This window comes from Sturnira hondurensis, unplaced genomic scaffold (assembly GCF_014824575.4).
Source record: "Sturnira hondurensis isolate 20B ecotype Veracruz unplaced genomic scaffold, ASM1482457v3 Scaffold0021354, whole genome shotgun sequence".
Taxonomy (NCBI): domain Eukaryota; kingdom Metazoa; phylum Chordata; class Mammalia; order Chiroptera; family Phyllostomidae; genus Sturnira; species Sturnira hondurensis.
This window is the reverse complement of record NW_028093985.1, coordinates 7020424-7041206: the sequence shown is the minus strand read 5'-3', so window position 1 is coordinate 7041206 and position 20783 is coordinate 7020424. Positions and strand designations below refer to the sequence as shown.

Sequence of the window (20783 nt, the reverse complement as noted above, 5' to 3'; positions counted from 1 at the left end):
CCACTACTAGGATTATATCCTAAGAACCCTGAAACACCAATCCAAAAGAACCTATGCACCCCAAGGTTCATAACAGCACAATTTACAATAGCCAAGTGCTGAAAGCAACCTAGGTGCCCATCAGTAAATGAATGGATCAAAAAACTATGGTACATTTACACAATGAAATTCTATGAAGCAGAAAGAAAGAAGGAGCTCCTACCCTTTGCAACAGCATGGATGGAACTGGAAAGCATTATGCTAAGCAAAACTCACCTTTAACAGGAACCTAAGCAACAAAACAAACAAACAAGCAAAATATAGCTAAAGACACTGAAATTGAGAACAGGTTGACAGTGACCAGAGGGAAGTGGAGAGGGAATTTCAGGGGAAAAGAGGAAGCGTTTGCAGGAACAAGTATAAAGGACACATGGACAACAACAAGGGGGGTGGAAATGAGAGGGAGGTGGGGAGATCTGTGGGGGTGGGCTGGGATGGGGGAAAAAGCCAGAAAACTGTACTTGAACAACAATTAAAATTTTAAAAAAGACATGTATAATGCATCCCTATGTTCATTGCAGCATTATTTACAATGGCCAAGTGATGGAAGCAATCCAAGTACCCATCAATGAATGAGTGGATAAAGATGATGTGGTACATATATAAAAGAAATATTACTCACTCATAAAAAGAACAAAAGTCTTATAATTTGTGACAGCATAGGTAGACCTAGAGGGTATTATGCTAAGTGAAATAAGTCAGTCACAGAAGGATAAAGACCATATGTTTTCACTCATATGTGGAATTCAAAGAACAATATAACAAACAAAACAGAATCAGACACACAGATACAGAAAACAGACTGATGGTTGCCAGAGGGGAGAGGAGCTGGGGGCCTGGGTGAAAAAGGTAAAGGGACTGAGAAGTACAGACTGGTAGTTAAAAAATAGTCATGGGGATGCAAAGTACAGCATAGGGAATATATTGTAGCCAATAATATTATAATATAATATGTATGGTGACAGTCAGGTATCGGAAATATCAGGTGGAAACCTTTGTAAAGTATATGGTTGTCTAACCACTATACTGTTCACCTGAAACTAATACAAAATAATATTGAAGGTAAAATGTAATTGAAAAATATTTGACTAATTGAAAAAAAGCAAAAAAAATTCACTGAAAGAAAAAAAAATGTAAAACTATAAACTGCTGTACAAATGTAGGTATTAGTATATCTGTGTTTCTTATTTTTCTCTACCAGAGCATAAACTTTTGGTACCAGAAGTCTATTTCTTACTACTTTTCCCACATACCACAGCATCTGAGAGTACCAAATACTACTATTTATTTACTTAAAAAATAGGTAACATAGATTATTCATGTGTCCATTCTGCTATTATAACCCACAATCTTTTTTAAAATGTAGGGACAGTTTCCACTGGTTTATTTATATCAATTTTTCCCTCCTAGACTTAGCACCTTTGTGTACTTGACAATTTGGGCCCTGATTTTACAGCTACATTCCCATGTCTGGTATCAACCTGACACAGGAGCTATGCAGCCTAACCTGATTAAATACCATCTCAGTGACTGGCAGGAGATGAAAAAGCAAACCCATGTAATAAAGATTTGAAATATTGCTATCTTGGGGAAGAATTTTCAAAAGGTGCTTGTTTTGAAAAATGGAACTGGTAGTCAAAAATATGACGATGTGTTGGATATCAGAGCCACAAGGCAGCATGCTAGCTGTAAAGAATTGAAATGATATTTTGTCTGCTCGGCCAAGAAGTTCAGAGTGACCTGTCCTGTGGGCAGCAAACTCAGGAGGTTAGTCTGGGGCTTTCCGCTTTGCTTGGCAAATGGCTTTGCTCTTTCACACTTTTAAATATATGATGAAAGCCATTGGTGTCAACCTTTCCTCTTCTTTTTAAATAATTGCACATTTTAAAAAAGCCTTCTTGCCATTAATGTCTCTTGTGATGGATATCCTTGTTTGCCTTTGCTTATTTATCTTTATGCCCTATACACTCAGTCTTTGTAATTTTAGTGCTTTGGAAATATATATAAAGAGTAAATCATCAAATTGCTTTTCCTGAAAGTACTCTGGGTGACTCCCAGACATGACAAATGTAATCTGTATGTTTCAAAATTTTTTTAAAGTGGTTTGAACAAATGCCAAATTTACAGAGTGGGTACACACACAGAACAAAGGAACCATCTATTAAAAGGAAGCACAGGAACTCTTCTGAACATCTGCAGAAAGCTTTATATTTTGAAAAATTATGAGACTCATCACTGTACACAACTATCTGGTAGGTGACAAAGCAGTAAGCACAGAATCCCAAGGTCATGTTATAGGAAGAGAGTTGCAAAGCAATTTCTTTTTTTTATTGTTCAGTTACAATTGTCCTGCCTTTTTCCCCATTGCTCACACCTATCCTATCACCCCCACTCCACAGGCAATCCCTTCCTTATTGTCTGTGCCTCAACTCACATTCCTTTTCTTGCCCCTTACCCTTCTTCCCCCATTATCCTCTTCCTCCCTGGTCACTGTCAGTTTGTTATTTATTTCAGTGTCTCTGGTTCTATTTTGAACCAATGACCGATATGGCTCATTTTTTTGTTTTGTTGATCAGGTTCCAGTTATAGATGAGATCATATGGTATTTGTCTTTTACCACCTGCCTTCTTTCACTTAGCATAATGTTCTCCACTTCCATCCATGCTGTCACATTGGGTAGGAGCACTTTTTTTTTTTCTGCTTCATAATATTCTGCTACACAAATGCACTGTGGTTTTTTGATCCATTCATTAACTGATGGGCACTTAGGCTGTTTCTAGCACTTGGTTATTGTAAATAACACTGCAAAAAACATTGGAGTGCATAGGTTCTTCTGAATTGGTGTTTCAGGATTCTTAGTGGGATCACTGGATTGAAAGGCAGTTCCATCTTTAGTTTTTTTGAGGAAATTCCATACTGTTTTCCATAGTGGCTGCACCAGTCTGCATTCTCACCAACAGTGTACTAGGGTTCCCTTTTCTCCACATCCTCACCAGCACTTGTTTGCTGATTTATTAATGACAGTCATTCTGATTGGTGGGAAGTGGTATCTCATTGTGGTTTTAATTTGCATCTCTGTGATGGCTAGTGATGTTGAGTACTTTTCATGTGACTTTGGGCCTTCTTGTATGTCCTTGGAGAAGTGTTTGTTCAGGTGTTGGGAACTGCCCTGCCTGGTTTCAGAAGCTGTAATCCCCCATGGCTAAGGCTGAGTACAGGACCTTGGGACCATAAGCCACTTAGGAGACAAAGCTTATCTTCCTTGTGGGGACACCACCTCTGCCCCCTTCTTCACCCTGCTTGGCCCCGGGGTGGATGACTGGTTAGCTAGTGACGGTAAGATTCCTCAAAAGAGGGGCGACCTAAGACAGGCACGATCATGGGGGCACCCAGGGAAGGACTTGGGGGGCTATAGAAAAAGGGAGTGATGGACCCTCACCCCTTGGCTTTGACATAACCTGAGTCCTCATTCTGTCTGCAAGAAGTCTCCTAATCTCTTGTCTGCCTTACTTCCCCTGCCTGACTTAAGCCTGAAACAATGCCTTAACCCTGAAACAATGCTGGAGGTAGGTGCAGCCCTGTGCTAGAAAGGGTGGATTCCCTAGAGTGATCAGGCCTAAGAAAGAATGCATAAAATCCTATGAAACCTACTTACTAAGACCTTCAGTTTAAATGGTAAGGGTCCAAGCAGGAAGTGAGTTTGTTCCCCAAAGTTTTATGGCCCTTTAATTATCTGACCCTGACTCAGAATAAGCCCTCAGAGTTCTCTGAATGCTATCTATTGTTTAATCATTTCTGCTTTACAATGACCAATGAGCTTTACATATACACCTTGCATTCCTGTGCAAATTGAACCCCCAAAAAGCTTGTCAGGGCAAGGGTTGAGGTGCTCTCCTCTTGAGAGGGTGCCCGAGGTACTCTGAGGCTTTTTCTCCTGAGAGAAAATCCACATCATCCCTTTTCTTCCACAGGACTCGGTAGTCTGTGTGAATTTGTCTCATCTCATCCATATTGCCTTGGACCCGAGGAGCCAGGATATGTATCATTCAGGTCCTTTGCCCATGGAACCTGTCTAGCCTTAGAAGAGCCATAGAAAATGAGTCATCCAGCTTAATATCTCATTTCACAAATTCCCTAAATACAAATGCAGCCTCTCCCACCACATTCCCAGAAACAAGGAACCCATTACTTTGTGGAGAAAACCATATCACTTTTGGATTTCCCTTTAAGATTTTCCTAAAACAGCGCCAGTATTTGGTTCCTCTGACCTCTGGCTTCCACCAATAGGTCCTAATTTTCCTCTTCAGAACTATAGATAGATTTAGTCTTATCCTCAATCGAAATGGTATTCTTCACATATTTTAAGTCAACTTTTATCTCTCTCATGTATTCTGTCCAGTTCTTTGATTTTTCTAGTTCCTTTGCCTTTTTGACTGATGATGTGGTAAAAAAAAAAAATGGGGTCCAAAAGGGTGCTGTTTGGGTGACTCTCAAGGTAATCTCTGACTGGTCAGTGTCCCTGTGAAATGTGTCCAGGGACTAGACACAATATTCTACATGTGGCCTAGATAATTCAGAGTACAGTAGGACTACTATATTAGCTCCCTTATCTGGCCACATGTATACATTAACACAACTATAATTTAAAGAACTTTTTAAATTCATTGCATCCATTGTATCTATTTGTCCATTCAATCAGCAAACATTTTTGAGCAACTACTATGTCAGGTGCTGTGCTCAACACTGGTTGGTTCTTAATGTTGCTGAATAGAACTCTTGGGATAGATTTCACACATCCTGTACTTCTGCAATTCACTTTTCACTCCTAGGTGGTGGACTTAAATCTTTTTCTTGTTAAATTTCATGGAACAGATGGTGGCACATTTTATAAGTCTAGTAGAGCCTTATAAACCATGATCATGGCATCCAGTATGTTCCTGGCTGTCTTTTGTAGCTTTGTGCCAATTACAAACATGATAAAATACTGTCTAAGTCACTAATAAGTTGAACAGTTAAATATCCAAGACAGAGACTTGTCAAAACACCCTACTACTTTTCTATAAGGCAACTTCCCAACTCCTAACAGTACTATCTATCAAGCTCATTCTTTTAATATTGTTCAGAATGGTATAATGAGCAACTTAATAACATCTTTTCTGAAGTCAACATACATTATGCTCACAGCATCTCTTTGATCTATCAGCTTAGAAACTTTACTTACATAAAAAGTTGGCATGACTTTTTAGTAAACTCATATGTCTTCAAATAATCCCAGCTTTCTTTTCCAGGTAATCATAAAATACATGAATAATAACATACTCCACTGGGGGTTTATCCTAAGTTCACTAAAATTCTCTCATTTTCTATAGATAGCCACTTTAAAATTGAGCTCATAAGAATAAGAATATTGTGAAAGTTAAAAGGGAAAATGAGTGTTGAGCCTTCCACACAGTCCTAGTACATTAGGGCTCCATAAATATTATTAAAAATGTTTGAGACACCTCATTTTTTACCCATCATTATTGGGTTCTGAATTCTAATTTTTAAACTCTTTCTCCATTTCTCCCAAGCTACATCTCTCCCTTTGGCTCACAGCCTTCAGAACCACTACCCTAAACTATCTGACATCCCCTGTGCTTAGGCTTAGGAGCTTGACTGACAAAGTCTTGGAATTCCCTTCATTTCCACACCAACAAGTTGTTCTTCTGTGGGGATCAAATTAAGACTGTTCTTAGTACAGGTCGGTACTTACAAAAATAGTCACAGGGATACAAAGTATAGCATAGAAAATATAGTCAATGATAATATAATAATTACATATGCTGCCAGGTAGGAACTGGAAATATTGAGGAGAACACTTTGGTATTTTTTATTGGGGTTTCATTGGTAAATAAAATTATGTAGGTTTCCCGTGTATAATTCTATAATATATCATCTGTATATTGTACTGTGCATTCACCACCCCAGGTCAAGTCTCCTCCCATCCCCATCTACCCCCCTTTACCCTCTTCTACTAGCTCCCACCCCCTTTCCCTCTGGGAGTCAGCATATGATTATCTGTGTCTGTGAGTTTTGTTTTTCTTAATCTCAAAGGGAACACTTTGTAAAGTATATATGATGGTCTAATCACTATGCTGTGCACCTGAAACTAACAAAATATTGAGTGTACATTTTAAATGAAAAAAAGTAAAAATAACAACAACAAAAGAAGTTCTTCTCATTTGCTTTTTCTAAAGGGGGCAGCTTTCATCAAGACAAGCCAAGAAGAATTCACCAAATCATCTTTGGAAGTTGCTTAGAGAGACACTTATCTCTTCCCCTCTCTCCCTCTTCTCTTTTCTTTCCTTCTTTCTAGAAGAACCTGATATTCTTATTGAGATTCACAGTGTAAAGAAGTTATTATACTTTATATAATTCACTTCTTGCAATGAACCTGTAAAGCAACTATTATTGCATCCCCACTTCAGAGACAGCAATTGAAACCAAGAACAACTTAGAGCTGTATTCATGGTGACAGAGTCGTGAAGATTTTCAGCTGTGACTCAAAGGTGGGATACTAACTGGAAAGTTGTCTCTGTGCCAGATACTAGAAAAGCATCAACCATATCTTTTATCCAGTCAGATGGTTTCTGTAAAATGCTTATTTTCATCACAAAGGTGACTTAAGGGAAATAAGAACTGGAAATAATTTAAGTATAAGACAAACTAAGATTAGTGCCTCCCATAGAGATACAAAGTCAAATATGGAAAGGTGTAAGAAAAATTTTCAGCCAGGTCTTGCATGTGTAGCATTTTGCTATCTGGAGGGGTGCAGGACGAGTACAGGGGGGAGCAGACGGCAAAAGCACAAGGATGGAGAAGGAACCACAGCATGGATGGGTCCAGGGAATGGGACTTGGTTCACTGAAATGACTGATATGGCTGCATGGAGGGTTGGAAGGACAGATAAACTAGGAAGGCTGGTTGGGGGTCATGTAGTGGAAAGCCCCGAATGCACAGCTGGGGTGTTTATGCCTTAATTTCTTTGGAATGGGAAGCCACAAAAGGTCTCTGGTGTCAGGCATAACTTGATCCAAGTTATTATGCTTTGTAAATAGTAATGAGGTCACTATGGGTAAGATGACTTGGAGAGTGTGAGAGTAGAAGCAGATTGCTCAGTGGCAAATCTAGTCTGCAGTCTTCATGGCTACACTTTAGAGCTTATTGTAGGAACTCTCTGATGGCCTAGACAACCAAATCCTGCTCTTTGGTGCTATCAATGTAGTCACCCACTCCCAAATCTCGGCCTTTAAGGGAGGGAAAGATGAGTCTTATTTCTCACTCGGGGTTTTAGGTCAGTACAGATACATCTTGATTTCTTGTTTCACTGTCTGTCATGCAAATTGAAAGGACAGATCAGCAGAGCCTTGCTAGCTGGGTAACGACTGGGGTTCACCTTCCAGGACGAGCCCCTCTCCTATAAATTATGTCAGGCCTGTATGGCCCAACACTGAATATTGCAATGGGGAGTCACCACCACATGTCACATCTTTTCCTTGGATCTGATGGATTCAGTGACTTTTTCGTGTTCCACTCAGCATGGGCTGCTGCTGCTCCCTCCTAGAACTTTCAGATTCACCAGTGATAGTAAATCTCTGTACTTTTCTCTTTTGCTCTAGTGAAATTTCTCTATGTTACATTCTTCAACTCTGTAAACTCTAATACTACTATCAATTCCTCTTTGTTTTCTGAGAATTTTCATTTGTGGATTATTTTCAGATTCTTTAAAAATATTGTATTTTCAGAGAGAGGGGAAGGGGAGGTAGAGAAATATCGAGATATGTGAGAGATACATGAATTGGCTGCTTCTTGCACACCCCCAACCAGGAACCTGGCCCGCAAACCAGGAATGTGCCCTGACGGGGAATCGAACCAGTGACCTTTCAGTTTGCAAGCCAGCACTCAATCCACTGAGCTGTACCAGCCAGGGCTCAGATTCTTTCTTAAAAAGTATTTTTGTTGGAGCTATTGCTCACCTCTAATAGGTTGGGGGTGGATGTACAGAGGTGTTCGTCATCCCTTTCATTTTCTCCTCTAACATGGTGATCAGCCGGGATTTACAGTGGAATCACATGATTGGTGATTCTTCAAAGCAAACAAACTGACAACCCTCTTACCTATCCATCTACCTGCCCATATATTTAGCATTGTCCCTGCTCACTAAACAGAAAGAATCAATTCAGGGTAAGTTGCTTCCTTGTGTTTCTAGGCAACACAGACTTTCCACAATGGGTTCATAGATGCTGGCCAATTTAGAAAGTGAGGGTGAGATTCAGTGAGGATGAGATTCAGTGAGGGTGAAGAGTTAGAAGCAGAGTTAAACGCCCTCTACAGAGGGCCTTTTAACCAGTAGGCTGAGAGAGCTAAAAGAAAAATCTTCCATGCATTTAAACAGACAGTTCAGTGAGAAGCTACTGATCTTAGGTGAAGAAGGGTGGCTTTTACAGAGCAGGAACTGAGCAGCTGCATTGTTAGATGAGCAGTACCTTCGAGAGATGTCGGGCAAAATGGGGTAACTCAAGGCAGAGAGACGGTGATATCACCTCCCATCAGGGCTGAGGATGGGGCAAAGGAAGAAGGAATGGTTGAACCATGAACCATGTGCCCAGACTCTGTTATATAAAGCCTCATCACAACTTGAGAGGCTGTGAGGCACAGAGAATGCAGACTTGTGAGTGGAGTTGCAGAAGGGAAAGAGGATGTTGGGATTTGACTTGAAAGAAGAGGTTAAAAGCTCATTCCTTCTTGCTTTTAACTCTATAGTCTTGTGAAAGCTAAGAATTCGGAATGTTTTCCAGCTCCTAAAGCCTGCTGACTTAAGTGTTCAGTCACAATTAGAATATAAAATTCTGGAGCACTTTAAGTATTTAACATACTTTGTAAAGCAAACTGAGATAAATATAAAATCTAGCCAGAAGGACTGGTCATCTTCTAAAAATTTTTTTTATTAAAAGCAAAACATGTATCTGTCACATTCCTCAATAAGCAGGAACAGGTGCTGTCCCCAGGGCATGGGCGGAAGGGAAAGGGATGAAAAAATAGTGACCTTTTTCTCTGAGAGCCATTTTTGAGTACTTGTAGTAACTCGTTTTGACAGTAAAACATTCAACAGTAGAGGGACAAAACAGGTGACAGATCCATGTAAAGTGGCACGAAAGAGGTGGAAAAGAGAGCTGTTCATTTAGTTCTACCGGCTCATGTACAGTTCCTTCTTCGAGTCTGGAAAGGTGCTTGCAGAGCTGGGAGTTACCATATTTTGCTGTATATAATGCACAATTTTTTTTGCCTAAGTTTTTGAGGGAAAAATAAGGATGTGCATTATACGTGGGCAGCAAAAATTCTGTATCTATATAAATGTTTTTAAATTTTTAAAACAAGATTTTATTTATTTATTTTTAGAGAATGGGGAAGGGAGGGAGAAAAACATAAATGTGTGGTTGCCTCTCAAAGTGCCCCCTACTGGGGACCTGGCCAACAACCCAGGCATGTGCCTTGACTGGGAATTGAACCAGCGACTCTTTGCTTTGTAGTCTGGTGCTCAATCCACTGAGCCACACCAGCCAGGGCTATTGTTTTTATTTATGCTTATGCATTAGAAGTATAACTGTAGAAAGCAACAACGGTATCTGTATGCAATATAATACCCCTGAATATGATAATCAGTTTTGTTTCTAAATATAAATAAATAAATCCTTGAATTAAAAATTGGAACAAACTTTAAAATTTTTTTTCTGAAAATTTGGGCCAAACATGCAGGTATGCATTATACATGGGAGTGTATTATATGCAGCAAAAATGTGTTCGGTCTGCTAGGTGACATGCTTCCAAGGGAATATAAAATGGTGTGGGTGACTGTAATGCTTCGAATGTTTGTATCCCCCTAACATCCCTATGTTGAAGCCCTACCCCCAATGCGATGATATTGGAAAGTGGGACTTTGGGAGGTAGATTTAAATGAGGTCATGAGTGTGGAACCCCCATGATGGTGTTGGTATCCTTATAAGAAAAGGAAGGCAAAAAGCTCTCTCTCCCCTCAGCAGCACACAATGAGCTAAGGCCATGAGGGGACACAGTGAGAAGGGGGTTATCTACAAGCCAGGACCCAGGTTGGGTGGAACCGAATCTGCTGGCACCTCGATCTTGAACTTACCAGCTTCCAGAACTGTAAGAAACAAATGTCTGATGTTCAAGTCACCTTATGGTGTTTGTTATAAGCAGCCTGAGCTGACCAAGATAGTGGCCTCATTGTCTTGGGTCTAATCCCTTCCAGAACTGGATCCAGAATAACATAAGGGACAATGTCAGAGGGCATCTTGGCCACAGGCAATTCTTCATTCTTTCTCTCAACATCAATTCAAACTCCCTTTATAGGTGAATGTACAATTAGAAGAATTTGGTGTCGAAAACTGAAAGGAATAGTGGATGAGAAAAAGGATTGTCCAAGAGACTCATGTTAAGAAAAGTAGATCTCAAATTTTGGAATGAAAAAAGAGGAGTTTTAAGAAGATGGTTTCTGCAAATTTGCTTACCTTTGTTTAAGCGTCCCATCACAGTAAATTCAAAATATTTGCTGTTGTCAGTTGAAGAGTAAAGGCCGAAGATGGTGGCGGAACTCTTAGTCTGCAGCTTGAAGGTGGCGATCACATAGAGCTCATTCAGGGTGGGGTCGGTCAGGATTGGCCGCAGAGCACTTGGGTTCAGCCTCTGGCTGGAGGACGGAAGAAGGTCAAAAACTGGGGAGAATGGAGAGAAAGGGATCAGTGAAAGACTTAACTTTGGGGCAAACACTTTTTTTGAGGGGGGACAATTCGACAGAAAGCTATAAAGTAATGTACATTAATGTGGTCATTTTCCACCTTGCCAAACTCCCCAGTTCTTTAGCTTACAGTGGCTAGACGTTTGAACTAGAAGACATATAGCACAATATTTACCACTAGGTTATAGTCCCCAGGAGAAGACTAAGTTTGCAAAGACCAGAATTGCATTTGGCTGAAGAAGTGGCTCTGAAAACGCCCACTGGACAAAGCACTGAAGGCTTAAAGTACAAGGGGAACAAGGTGAGAGCATCCAAGTTATTGCTTTTCTTAGTTTCCCAAGTAGTGAATTTCTGGTGTCCTTAGGGTTCTTATGTACCTCCTAGACCACAGTCAATTGTATTCGTCTAGGCAGTGATTAATGATAGAGGGAATGCAGCATACAGCATGGATGTGAGGGGAGATAAAGGGTCAGAAAAGTGGCCCTGGCTGGTGTAGCTCAGTGGATTGAGCACTGGCCTGTGAAGCAAAGGGTTGCTGGTTTGATTCCCAGTCAGGGCACATGCCTGGGTTGTGGGCCAGGTCCCCAGTATGGGGTGCTTAAGAGGCAAAAACACATTTATATTTTTCTCCTCTTTCTCTTTCCCTTCACTTCCCTCTAAAAATAAATATTTAAAAAAAGAATGTAAATCTTTTTTAAAGTGGTTTTCTACCTTTGTGAGACCTAAATATTCCCTTTGTGCATTGACAGTTCTCCAATATTTCTCTGTTAAGAAAATCTCAATGTGGAAACAAAACAAAACAAAATAATGTGTTTTTTTATTTCTTGACTATAACCTGACTGATGGAGTTGGTATACAAAAGGTATAGTTGGTATAGCTGCTTTTTTTTTTTTAAGAAAGAGGAGAAGGGAGGGAGAAATAGATGGAGAAAAACATTGATTGGCTCCTTCCCCCGCCCCCCCCCCAACAAGGAACCAAACCTGCAACCCACATGTGTGCCCTGACTGGGAATCGAACCGACAACCTTTTGTTTTATTGGACGATGCCCAACCAACTGAGTGAGCCACAACAGCCAGGGATAAGTTGCTTTTGATCAAGCCAGTAGCACTTTCTCTCCAATTTTTTTTAATATTTAAGAAAAGTATGAGAGAGTACATCTAGAGTTATTTAAAAGGCAATGGCCAAATTGAGTCTTACTCACTATAAGGTACTTAGTTTTTCTGTTGGCTTATGCAAATGTTGTTTGAACAATTCCATACATGTCTCCTGGATACAATAATCTGGTTACTAAAATGGTAATAGTATTCATAATTATAAGTAGCTCTTAAAAATAAATAAAACAAGTATCCTTATAGAAAAATGGGCAGAATACATGAAAAAGCAACGTACAGAAAAAGAGTTACAATGGCAAATAATTACATATAAATGTTCATATGCTTAGCTAATGACGAAGGAATTGCTAACCTAAATTGTATTATTTTCACTAAGTTGCAAGAACAATAAACACAATAATCCCTAACTGTTGGTAAGGGTTCAGGGAAATGAGAACTCATATACCGGAGGGTAAGATTTAATTAGAATAAACATTTTGAAGACAGTTTAAATACTAGTAGCAAAGGCCCTAAGGCATACATGCTTTTTGACTTAGCAATTCTGCTTAAAGGAACTTATCCTGAGGAAATATGGATAACATGGCAAATGATTCAGGTACGAAGATATTCACCACCAGTGGTAATTCTAGAATTTCTGTTCAGGAAAGAATTACATCAAAATTCAATGGAAGAGGCGGGAAACCTGAAGCTCTATGGGCACAGCACTTTGTCATGAAGCAAAGTGTCATTAGCGGAGAAGGAGGGCTTGACAGAGACGGAGCGCCCTAGGGAACTGCTGCTGTTCAACAAGTGATTATTCATGATATCAAAACCCCGGGAACAACTTCTGTTAGGGCCCTGGGTAAATGCATTTTGGTCCTTCTAAAAAGTGCATATTATTAACAAAGGTAGTAGAGCTGACTACTTACAAACATGGGGAATGTTCGTGATATCTTAGCTGGAAAAATTATAAAACTGTACATAACAGGATCCTCCTTGAAATGTATATGTTTGCATAGAAAAAGATTTGAAAGGCAACACAACACCAGCATGAATAGCAGTGACCTCTGCGTTAGCTTGTAATTATAAACATTTAAATCGCCTTTCCTTTCACTGACCCACTTTACTATTTTTGTTTTTTGTGATGAACATGTGTTGCTTTTTTATTAAGGAAACAAAAGTTATAAAACAAACAGGCAAAGTCTACTCTTTTCAAAAGACAACCTTCAGACTGAAGGTTGTCTTCAGACTGAACCTGTTGTTTCTTTCACGAGGACCCAGGGCCTACACAATAATGAATTTCCTACTAGAAATGTTGGAAAGCAGGACAGCTATTATGTTCCTTCGAGCACCCCACTTTCCCCCAAACATGAGGACTACAGTTACTGTACTTCGAAAGAGAAACAGAACTTTTAAAAAATTTCCTGAGAACTGGAAACTTCACATTTCCGCCAGTGAGGGCAATATGTTTGAAAGTTCTATTCAGGACAAGGCATTTTCAGGAGGACATGTGTGGTTAAAGGATGGAAATTTCATTTAAAACTAAACAAGAATTCCTGATTCTTGTTCTATGATCGCTCCCATAAATTAGCTCAAGCTAAATTTACCCATTCTTCAATCTGTTCGGTTCATCTAATGCACTGGCTTTTCTCTCAAGAGGCAGAGTTAGGATTAGTTAGTAATGAATTTGGAGAGTGTTTTGAAAAGGAAATGGGACACTGCAATTTCCTTATAATGTTATTACAGTTTAGAAATAGCACCAGGATCCAAGCACAACCTTCTAGTGTTAGAGGTGAAATCACTGCTACCAAGGAGCCCAAAGACTGCGTTATGGAAATTGAATACAGCCGAATAAGACTAATGCGGCTAGCTCGCAGGAGAAAGGAGATAAATGAATTATCCAATTGAGCTGATAACTGCAAGGTAATTAACTCAATAAAAGAATCTATCAGAAACTTTACTTAATCAGATAATCTACAGCAACTACATTAACCAGATAATTTAGGTTCTATAGGCTGATTTCAAGTCTGCATAAAACAGGCAGCTCTGTCGCCCTGGCCAGGGGGCTCAGCTGGTCGTCCCAGTACACCAGAAGGTTGCGGGTTCAATTCCCTGTTAGGGCACTTGCCTGGTTGTGGGTTTGGTCCCCAGTCAAGGAGCATAGGGAAGGCAAGCAATCAATGTCTGTCTGTCTCTCTCTGTTTCTCTAGAAAACCAAAAAACATATCTTCTGGTGAGGTTTTACAAAAAAAATAAATAAGAAAACAGGCAGCTCTGTCTGAGCAAAAGCAAAACCCTTTCCTGTAGCTCACCAGGACGTTGTATGTTCAAATGTCAAAATTCACATAACCTAAAATACTATACCTATAGATTCAAACCTGCTGCCTAAAAGGTCTGCAATGAGAAGACTTTTGAATTATGTTGAACAGCTGCTTTTCCGATAGCAACAGTAACAAGAGCAAATGTAAACAAGTGGGACTACATCAAACTAAAAAGCTTCTGCACAGCGAAGGAAACCATCAACAAAATGAAAAGGCAACTTATTGAGTAGAAGAAAATATCTGCAGACCATATATCTGATAAGTTAATACCCAAAATATATAAAGGACTCATGCAAAAAAACCCAATCTGATTTTCATATGGGCCTAAGATCTGAATAGGTATTTTTCCAAAGACATATAAGTGGTCAGTGAGTACATGTGAAGACACTTACCATCAGTAATTGAATGCAAATCAAAACCACAATGAGCTATCACTTCATACCTGTTGGGCTAATTGAAAAAAAAAAAAAAAAAGAAACACCGAGAGTTGGTGAGGGTGTTTGGAGAGCTGGAGAAAAGGTAATCCTATGTATTCCTGGTGGGAATATAAACTGGTGCAGCCACTGGGGAACACTGTATGAAGGTTCCTCAAACATGTAAAAATAGAACTACCATATGATCTAGCAATTCCATTTCTGGGCATTTATCAAAAACAAACACAAAAACACTAACTTGAAAATATATATGCATCCTCATGTTCACTGCACCATTATTTACAATAGCCAAGATATAGAAACAACCTAAATGTCCCCAGATGGATGAATGGATACAAAAAATATGGTGTGTATGTATATATACACAATGGAATATTATTCAGTCATGAAATAAATGAAATGTTCTCATTTGTGACAACATGGATGAACAGGGGTGTCAGACTCATTTTTACCAGGGGCCACATCAGCCTCTCAGTTGCCTTCAAAGGGCTGAATGTAACTTTAGGACTGTACAAATGTAACTACTCCTTAACAGTTAAGCGAGAGCTCCGTGCTACTGCTGCTTGGAAACGAGGTGCTGGGCCAGATAAAACAAGGTGGAGGGCTGGATTCAGCCCACGGGCCTTGTGTTTGCCACCTGTGTCCTAGGAGGTATCACACTAAGTGAAATAAGTCAGACAGAGAAAGACAAATACTGTAAGATCTCACTTACATCTGGAACTGAAAAAACAAACAAACAAAAATGTCCCCAAGCTCATAGATACGAAGAACCAATTTGTGGTTTCCAGACGGTGGGGTTGGGTGTGTGTGTATGAGTGAAATGGGTGAAGGAGACGAAAGGTACAGACCTCCAGTTATAAAATAAATAAGTCACAGGGATGCAATGTGCAGCATGGTGACTATAGTCAATAATACTGTACTGTAGATTTGAAATTTGCTAGGAGAGTAAATCTCAAAAGGTTTCATCACAAGAAAAAAACTTTTGTAATGATGTATGGTGATTAATACTAACTAGAAGTGTTCTGGTGATCATTTTGCAATATACACCATTATCAAATCATGTACACCTGAAACTATTTAACATTACATATCAATTATACTTCAATTAAATAAAAAGCTTTCTTTTCCTAGAAGCAAGGTCACAATGAATAAATATTATCGACTACAGCATTTCACACATAACACAGACTAAAAGCAGTACAGTACCCCTTGAAACTACACTGCTGGTTGGCTGGTCTGGAATAAAAACAAGTGATCTGGTGACATGCAAAGTTCAAACAGGTAATGACTGCAACGGGAGGGGGAGGGATTTGGGAATGTCCTCACAGGCCTTCTTCATTCTGGCCCGGTGAGGACTAACCTTCCCTTCAAGTGCTGTCTCTTCCAGCTTTATTTCCTTACTAATCAACCCAGGCATCAATTTCAAACAGATGAAGGTCATCACCTAAGATCTTTTCTTGCTTAAATATTGGGTTGGACAAAAAGTTCATTTAGTTTTTCCCCCGTAAGTTGGCTTTAGTAGTGCTTAGTTTTGAGTAGCGTTTCATTCTTACCCTGGTTTCTCTTCAGATCGTATAAATCTTTTGCTTCTTAATTTCATTCAAAACAATTTTGTTAGATTGTATAATTATAGCTGTCATACCAGCGTGCATTTAAAAAATAAAAATTGAATTTTTGTGCAGCCCTTTATTGAAGATGGAAGAAAATAAGCAACATTTTTATGTATGATGCTTTATTATTTCAAGAAAGGTAAAAATGCAACAGAAACACACAAAAAGATTTGTGCAGTGTATTTGTGCTGTGACTGATCGAACATGTCAAACGTGGTTTGCAAAGTTTCTTGGTCATTTTGGCCAAATAAGATTTTGCTGTGGGGCTGTCTTAGGCATCGGAAGATAATTAGCAGCACCTCTGGCCTCTACCCACTAGAAGCCAATAGCGGGAGACAGCTGACATACTGAAACTATCCAAATCAATAACGTTATTGGTAAAAATGAAAAATGTCATTTATGGAAAAAACTAAATGGACTTTTTGGCCAACCCAGTAATTTCTTCGTTTTGGCCTTTACAAAAAAAAAAAATTCTGTTTAAGCTTAATTGCTGTCTTCCTAATGGTTATTTTCATCCCATCTTACAAAGAGGGTTGAGGTTTATCCAGGTGTCTTTTCACTGGATTTATCGATTTTTTACTTCTTCATAAAGACCGAATTCTCAGCCCTTCTGTTCTGTTCATCTCAGGAATGGAGAGATGAAGCCAATTCCCTAAGGAGGTGTTAGGGTCCAAGAAAGTGAGAGCGGAAAGGGCGAGTGGCAGGGCACACAGAAGAAGGCCGCGCCGTTCTTGGGAATGCAGGTCCCCGACGTCTGGGTGGACGTCGGTCACGCCATAGGGAAGGATTTAGGGGGCGAAGGGAGTGGAGTAGGCCGGCCAGTCTGAGATAAGGGGACAGAACCGGGTTCCAGGCTACCCTAGGCCGGGCATGTTAGATAGATGTCTAGAGCCGTGCAGTGTGTCGGCTAGTGAACCGCACCTCTTTCCATCGACTGAAAAGTTTTGCGTTCCCGAAACCCTTGTTTAAGGAATAGGTCTCATTGAGGGATAGTGGAGTCTCAGAAATTCTGTAATCTAATCACGGCTTCCAATCACAAAATGCTTTGACTCGGGCCCCAGAGAGACACAGAGGTGCCCGGCGAGAAACCAAGCTGCTGAACTGGTCTCCCCACTCGTCCAAGAGCAGCTCCGGACGGCGGGCTCCGGGAATGAGGGGCCTGGGCGGGGCACCCCACCACAGCTCGAGCCCACTTACCCTGGGGGGCCTGGGCGCCGGCACCCAGCCACGGTTGCAGGGCCAGGTGCAGCAGTAGGAAGGCGGCTCCACCGGGTGCCAGCATGTTGGCTCTTCCTGCTCCCCGCGGGCGCCCGGCAGCGACGGCAGCGCCGGTCCGGCCTCGGTGTCCTCCAGCGGCGCGCAGGGTCTGGGTGGGACCGCGGGCGGCGGCGCAGGTGAAGGGTGCGCGGTGCAGAGCTGCGGCAGGACCTGCGTCCGGGGTGCCGTCGGGGGCGGCGCTGGCGTCTCGGCGCTGCGCGAAGCTGGAGAGCTGTCGACTGCGCCGGGCAGCCGCTGCCCGGAGCTTTATGGACCGGCGGGTCCCGGGGAGGGGGAGGGCCGAGGCTGGGGCGGCCCCCTTGGCTGGGATCCTCTTTTGCCGGGAAGAGTGGGGGCGGCCGGAATGGGGAGCCTGGGAGGAGGGGAGGGAGGCGTGAGCGTGGGGACGCGCAGGAGCCCCGGACCTTTCCAGTCCTCGGGTGGGCGTGGAGGCGGCCTCGGAGGGCGAGGGGCTTCGGAGGCGGGAGGGGAGTATGGGCAGCAGGGGCCTGGTGAGAGGCGCACAGGAGGGCGGGGTGGAGATGAAGGGGAAGAAAAGGGCGAAGGACGAAGAAAGTGACACTGACCTGCTAGCTTTGGGCACCATCAGTTCGTCCACTTTGTGTACTCCGTTTGTTTTAGAACATCGTTTGGACAGGCTTTTAACGTTCATTTTGGGCTCCCTTCTGAATGAAACCTGAAGGCTCTCCGGGAACTGTTCTCCTAAAGTGGGCCAGAGAGCAGTTGGCTTCTTTCATTTCTTCAAGCTTTTATTGAATACCTCAACTGTTGAGTATTTTTTCTCATCAAATTTTGAGACCTGAACAGTAGGAAAATTTGTGTGTGTGTGTGTTTAAAGGAAATAAGACACATCTCAAGGAATCCAGACAGAACCATTTACAGGACAGTAGTGTTTTATGGAAAATTTATTTTCAATTCACTTTCTGTCTATCCATTTCTGTTCCACCCTCCCTCCCAAAAATCCCCATGCAACAGTTCAGAGGTATGAGAGTAGGACCTGAAAGAGAGGGAAGAAACATAAGGAATTAGTCTTCCTCCTAGGCAGAGCCCTATTTTTAAATATAATGTGGATTAACTGGAAGAAAAATATTTCAGAACAATGGCAAACTTTTCCGTATATTGGAGAAGATCAGCCAAGAATTTCTACCCTATCTTTATGTCTCAGAGAATTTCTACACAATCTTTTTGTCTCAAAGAATTTCTTTCAAAGGTTAAGAAGCTACCTGCCACCAGGTGGAAAATTAACTCATCGGCTTATTTCCGGACTGTGCTAGAGTAACCCCTCACCAATTACGATTCTACTTAGAGCTAATGACCCCGAGATTCGCAAGCTACCTCTGGAGCACTTTTCCATTTGAGGTCTAATAGAATTCTAATCCAGGCTTCATTTAATGCCACATTACACTAAAGTCATTGTACAAATGAACCACAGCATGTCTACATATGAGAGCACTGAGGAGACAGAGAATGTATATGTTTCTAGCAATGTGACCATAATCAAATGACATGGATTAGACTAGAGAATCCTCATGTCTCCAAACTGTGCCCCTAGGAGTGGCCTGGGTCAGAGGGGCCTCCAGACCCCCAACTTCTCTTTCAGGAACAGCTTTGCTTGTATATGTTTTAGATAGTGAGGACTTGAGATTAAGCAGGACTAAACTACAAGCTACTTGAAGGCAGATACCATTTTCTAGTCATTTTTTAAGTCGTTTTCTTTAGGCATCCCCAGTTCCTAGCAAATTCTCAGGAAAAGAGCTTGCAAGGCTAGGTATGCAGTGGATGTTGGATGAAACTGAATGACTACCTAGTGTAACGGAGCAAGAAGAGAATCAAATGACTTCCTGCTAGCCTAACAGACTCAGGCTCTAGTTTTGCTTCTCAACGGCTTGCATTTTAATGAAGCCACTCCCTGGGAAATCTCAGTCAGCTTTTTCTTTGTGTCCTTGGAATTAAGAGGAAATTTTATTATGATAAAATTTATTAAGTTGGCTATGAAATCTATGGTAAAGGAGGTGAAAGAGTTGATCAGTTTCTTTTCTGTGCCACCTCATTAGAATATCTGTTGTTGCACTTATCACTTACTTTTAATTTATTTTAATTATGTGTTAGTTGATTTGCTTACTTTCCCCCAGTAAGCATCAGCCTCTGTGCCCCTTAGCACTATCTCATTTACTATTGTAGCCCCAATTCCAAGTACAGTGCCCAGCACTTAAAAGTGAGCAGCTTTGTTATTGAATTGACTTTTCCTGTTCTTAACATGGTATAAAGTAGGGTAAGAGGTTGTAGTAGTCCATTTGTGTGGCAGGTTGCAAAGAATGGCCCCAATTCTATGCTCTTTTGTATACACATCTTTTCCCTCCCATTTTGACCATCGCCTTGACCATCTAACTACCTTGGACAATAGGACTTTAGCCAAAGTGCTACAAGAAGAAACTTAAAAAGTACGTGTGTGGTTGGGCTTGCTTCCTCCTGTACCTCTGTCTGCCTTTGCCACGGCAGCGTGCCTGGCTGTGCTAGCCTGTTGGAGGATGAGAGACGTGGAGCAGAGCTGAGTCACCACAGTAGCTGGGCAAAGCCAGCCGGGAACAGCTGACAGCTGACTCAGACAGGTGAGTGGGTTCAGGCAGGGTGAACAGAGTTGTCTAGTGACTCCAGCTCTAGGTGAGCAATCAACATTGCTTTCGTGTGCCATTGAGATTCGGGGGCTGTTTGTTATGTAACATTGTAGCAATATATAACTGATATACTGGGTTTCCTTCCATTTCTAACTGTTGTAATACAGAGCATGACTTCATTTCTGACGTTTGCTGACAGCTCTTAAGCTCTACAACTCCCCTCCCCTCAGCCCTACGTCTGGACAGGCAGTTAGGAAAGCTTGGGTGCTCCCTCCTGTGGTGCTGGCCGGAAGTTCAAACTGTGTGAGCCCTGGAGCGTGCAGGGGACCCCTCGCCACAGCCAGCTTCCCTAAACACCATAAAACCCACAAAGCTCTTCTCCATGCCCTGCTCTCTCAAGCCATTTTCAGATCATCCTGCTCTCTTCTCATTGTGTGAGAAATAAACCTTTTCAAACCCTTTTGCTGCATGTGTGGCGTTGTTCTCAATCTCAACATGCAAACCCCGTTTGGGGTGTGGGGATTCCCACGCTGCTTCTGCTGTTCCTTAGAAGTGGGAGAAGTTGCTCATATTGTTGCCGTTTGGCACAACTAAGTAGAA

At 41.4% G+C, this 20783-nt stretch overlaps 1 protein-coding gene across 1 annotated transcript in view; it reads right to left on the bottom strand.

Moving 5' to 3' along the window:
• The window catches only part of THBS4 (thrombospondin 4), a 56765-nt gene extending 38964 nt beyond the window's left edge, over window positions 1-17801 (bottom strand). Inside the window, exons 1-2 of the mRNA XM_037032296.1 lie at window positions 17488-17801; window positions 10608-10811 (exon numbers count right to left, since the gene is read on the bottom strand). Of these exons, the coding sequence (XP_036888191.1) occupies window positions 10608-10811; window positions 17488-17572 (289 nt within the window). The 5' untranslated portion in view covers window positions 17573-17801. The remainder of the gene's footprint in view (window positions 1-10607; window positions 10812-17487) is intronic.
• Between the last annotated feature and the right edge of the window lie 2982 nt (window positions 17802-20783).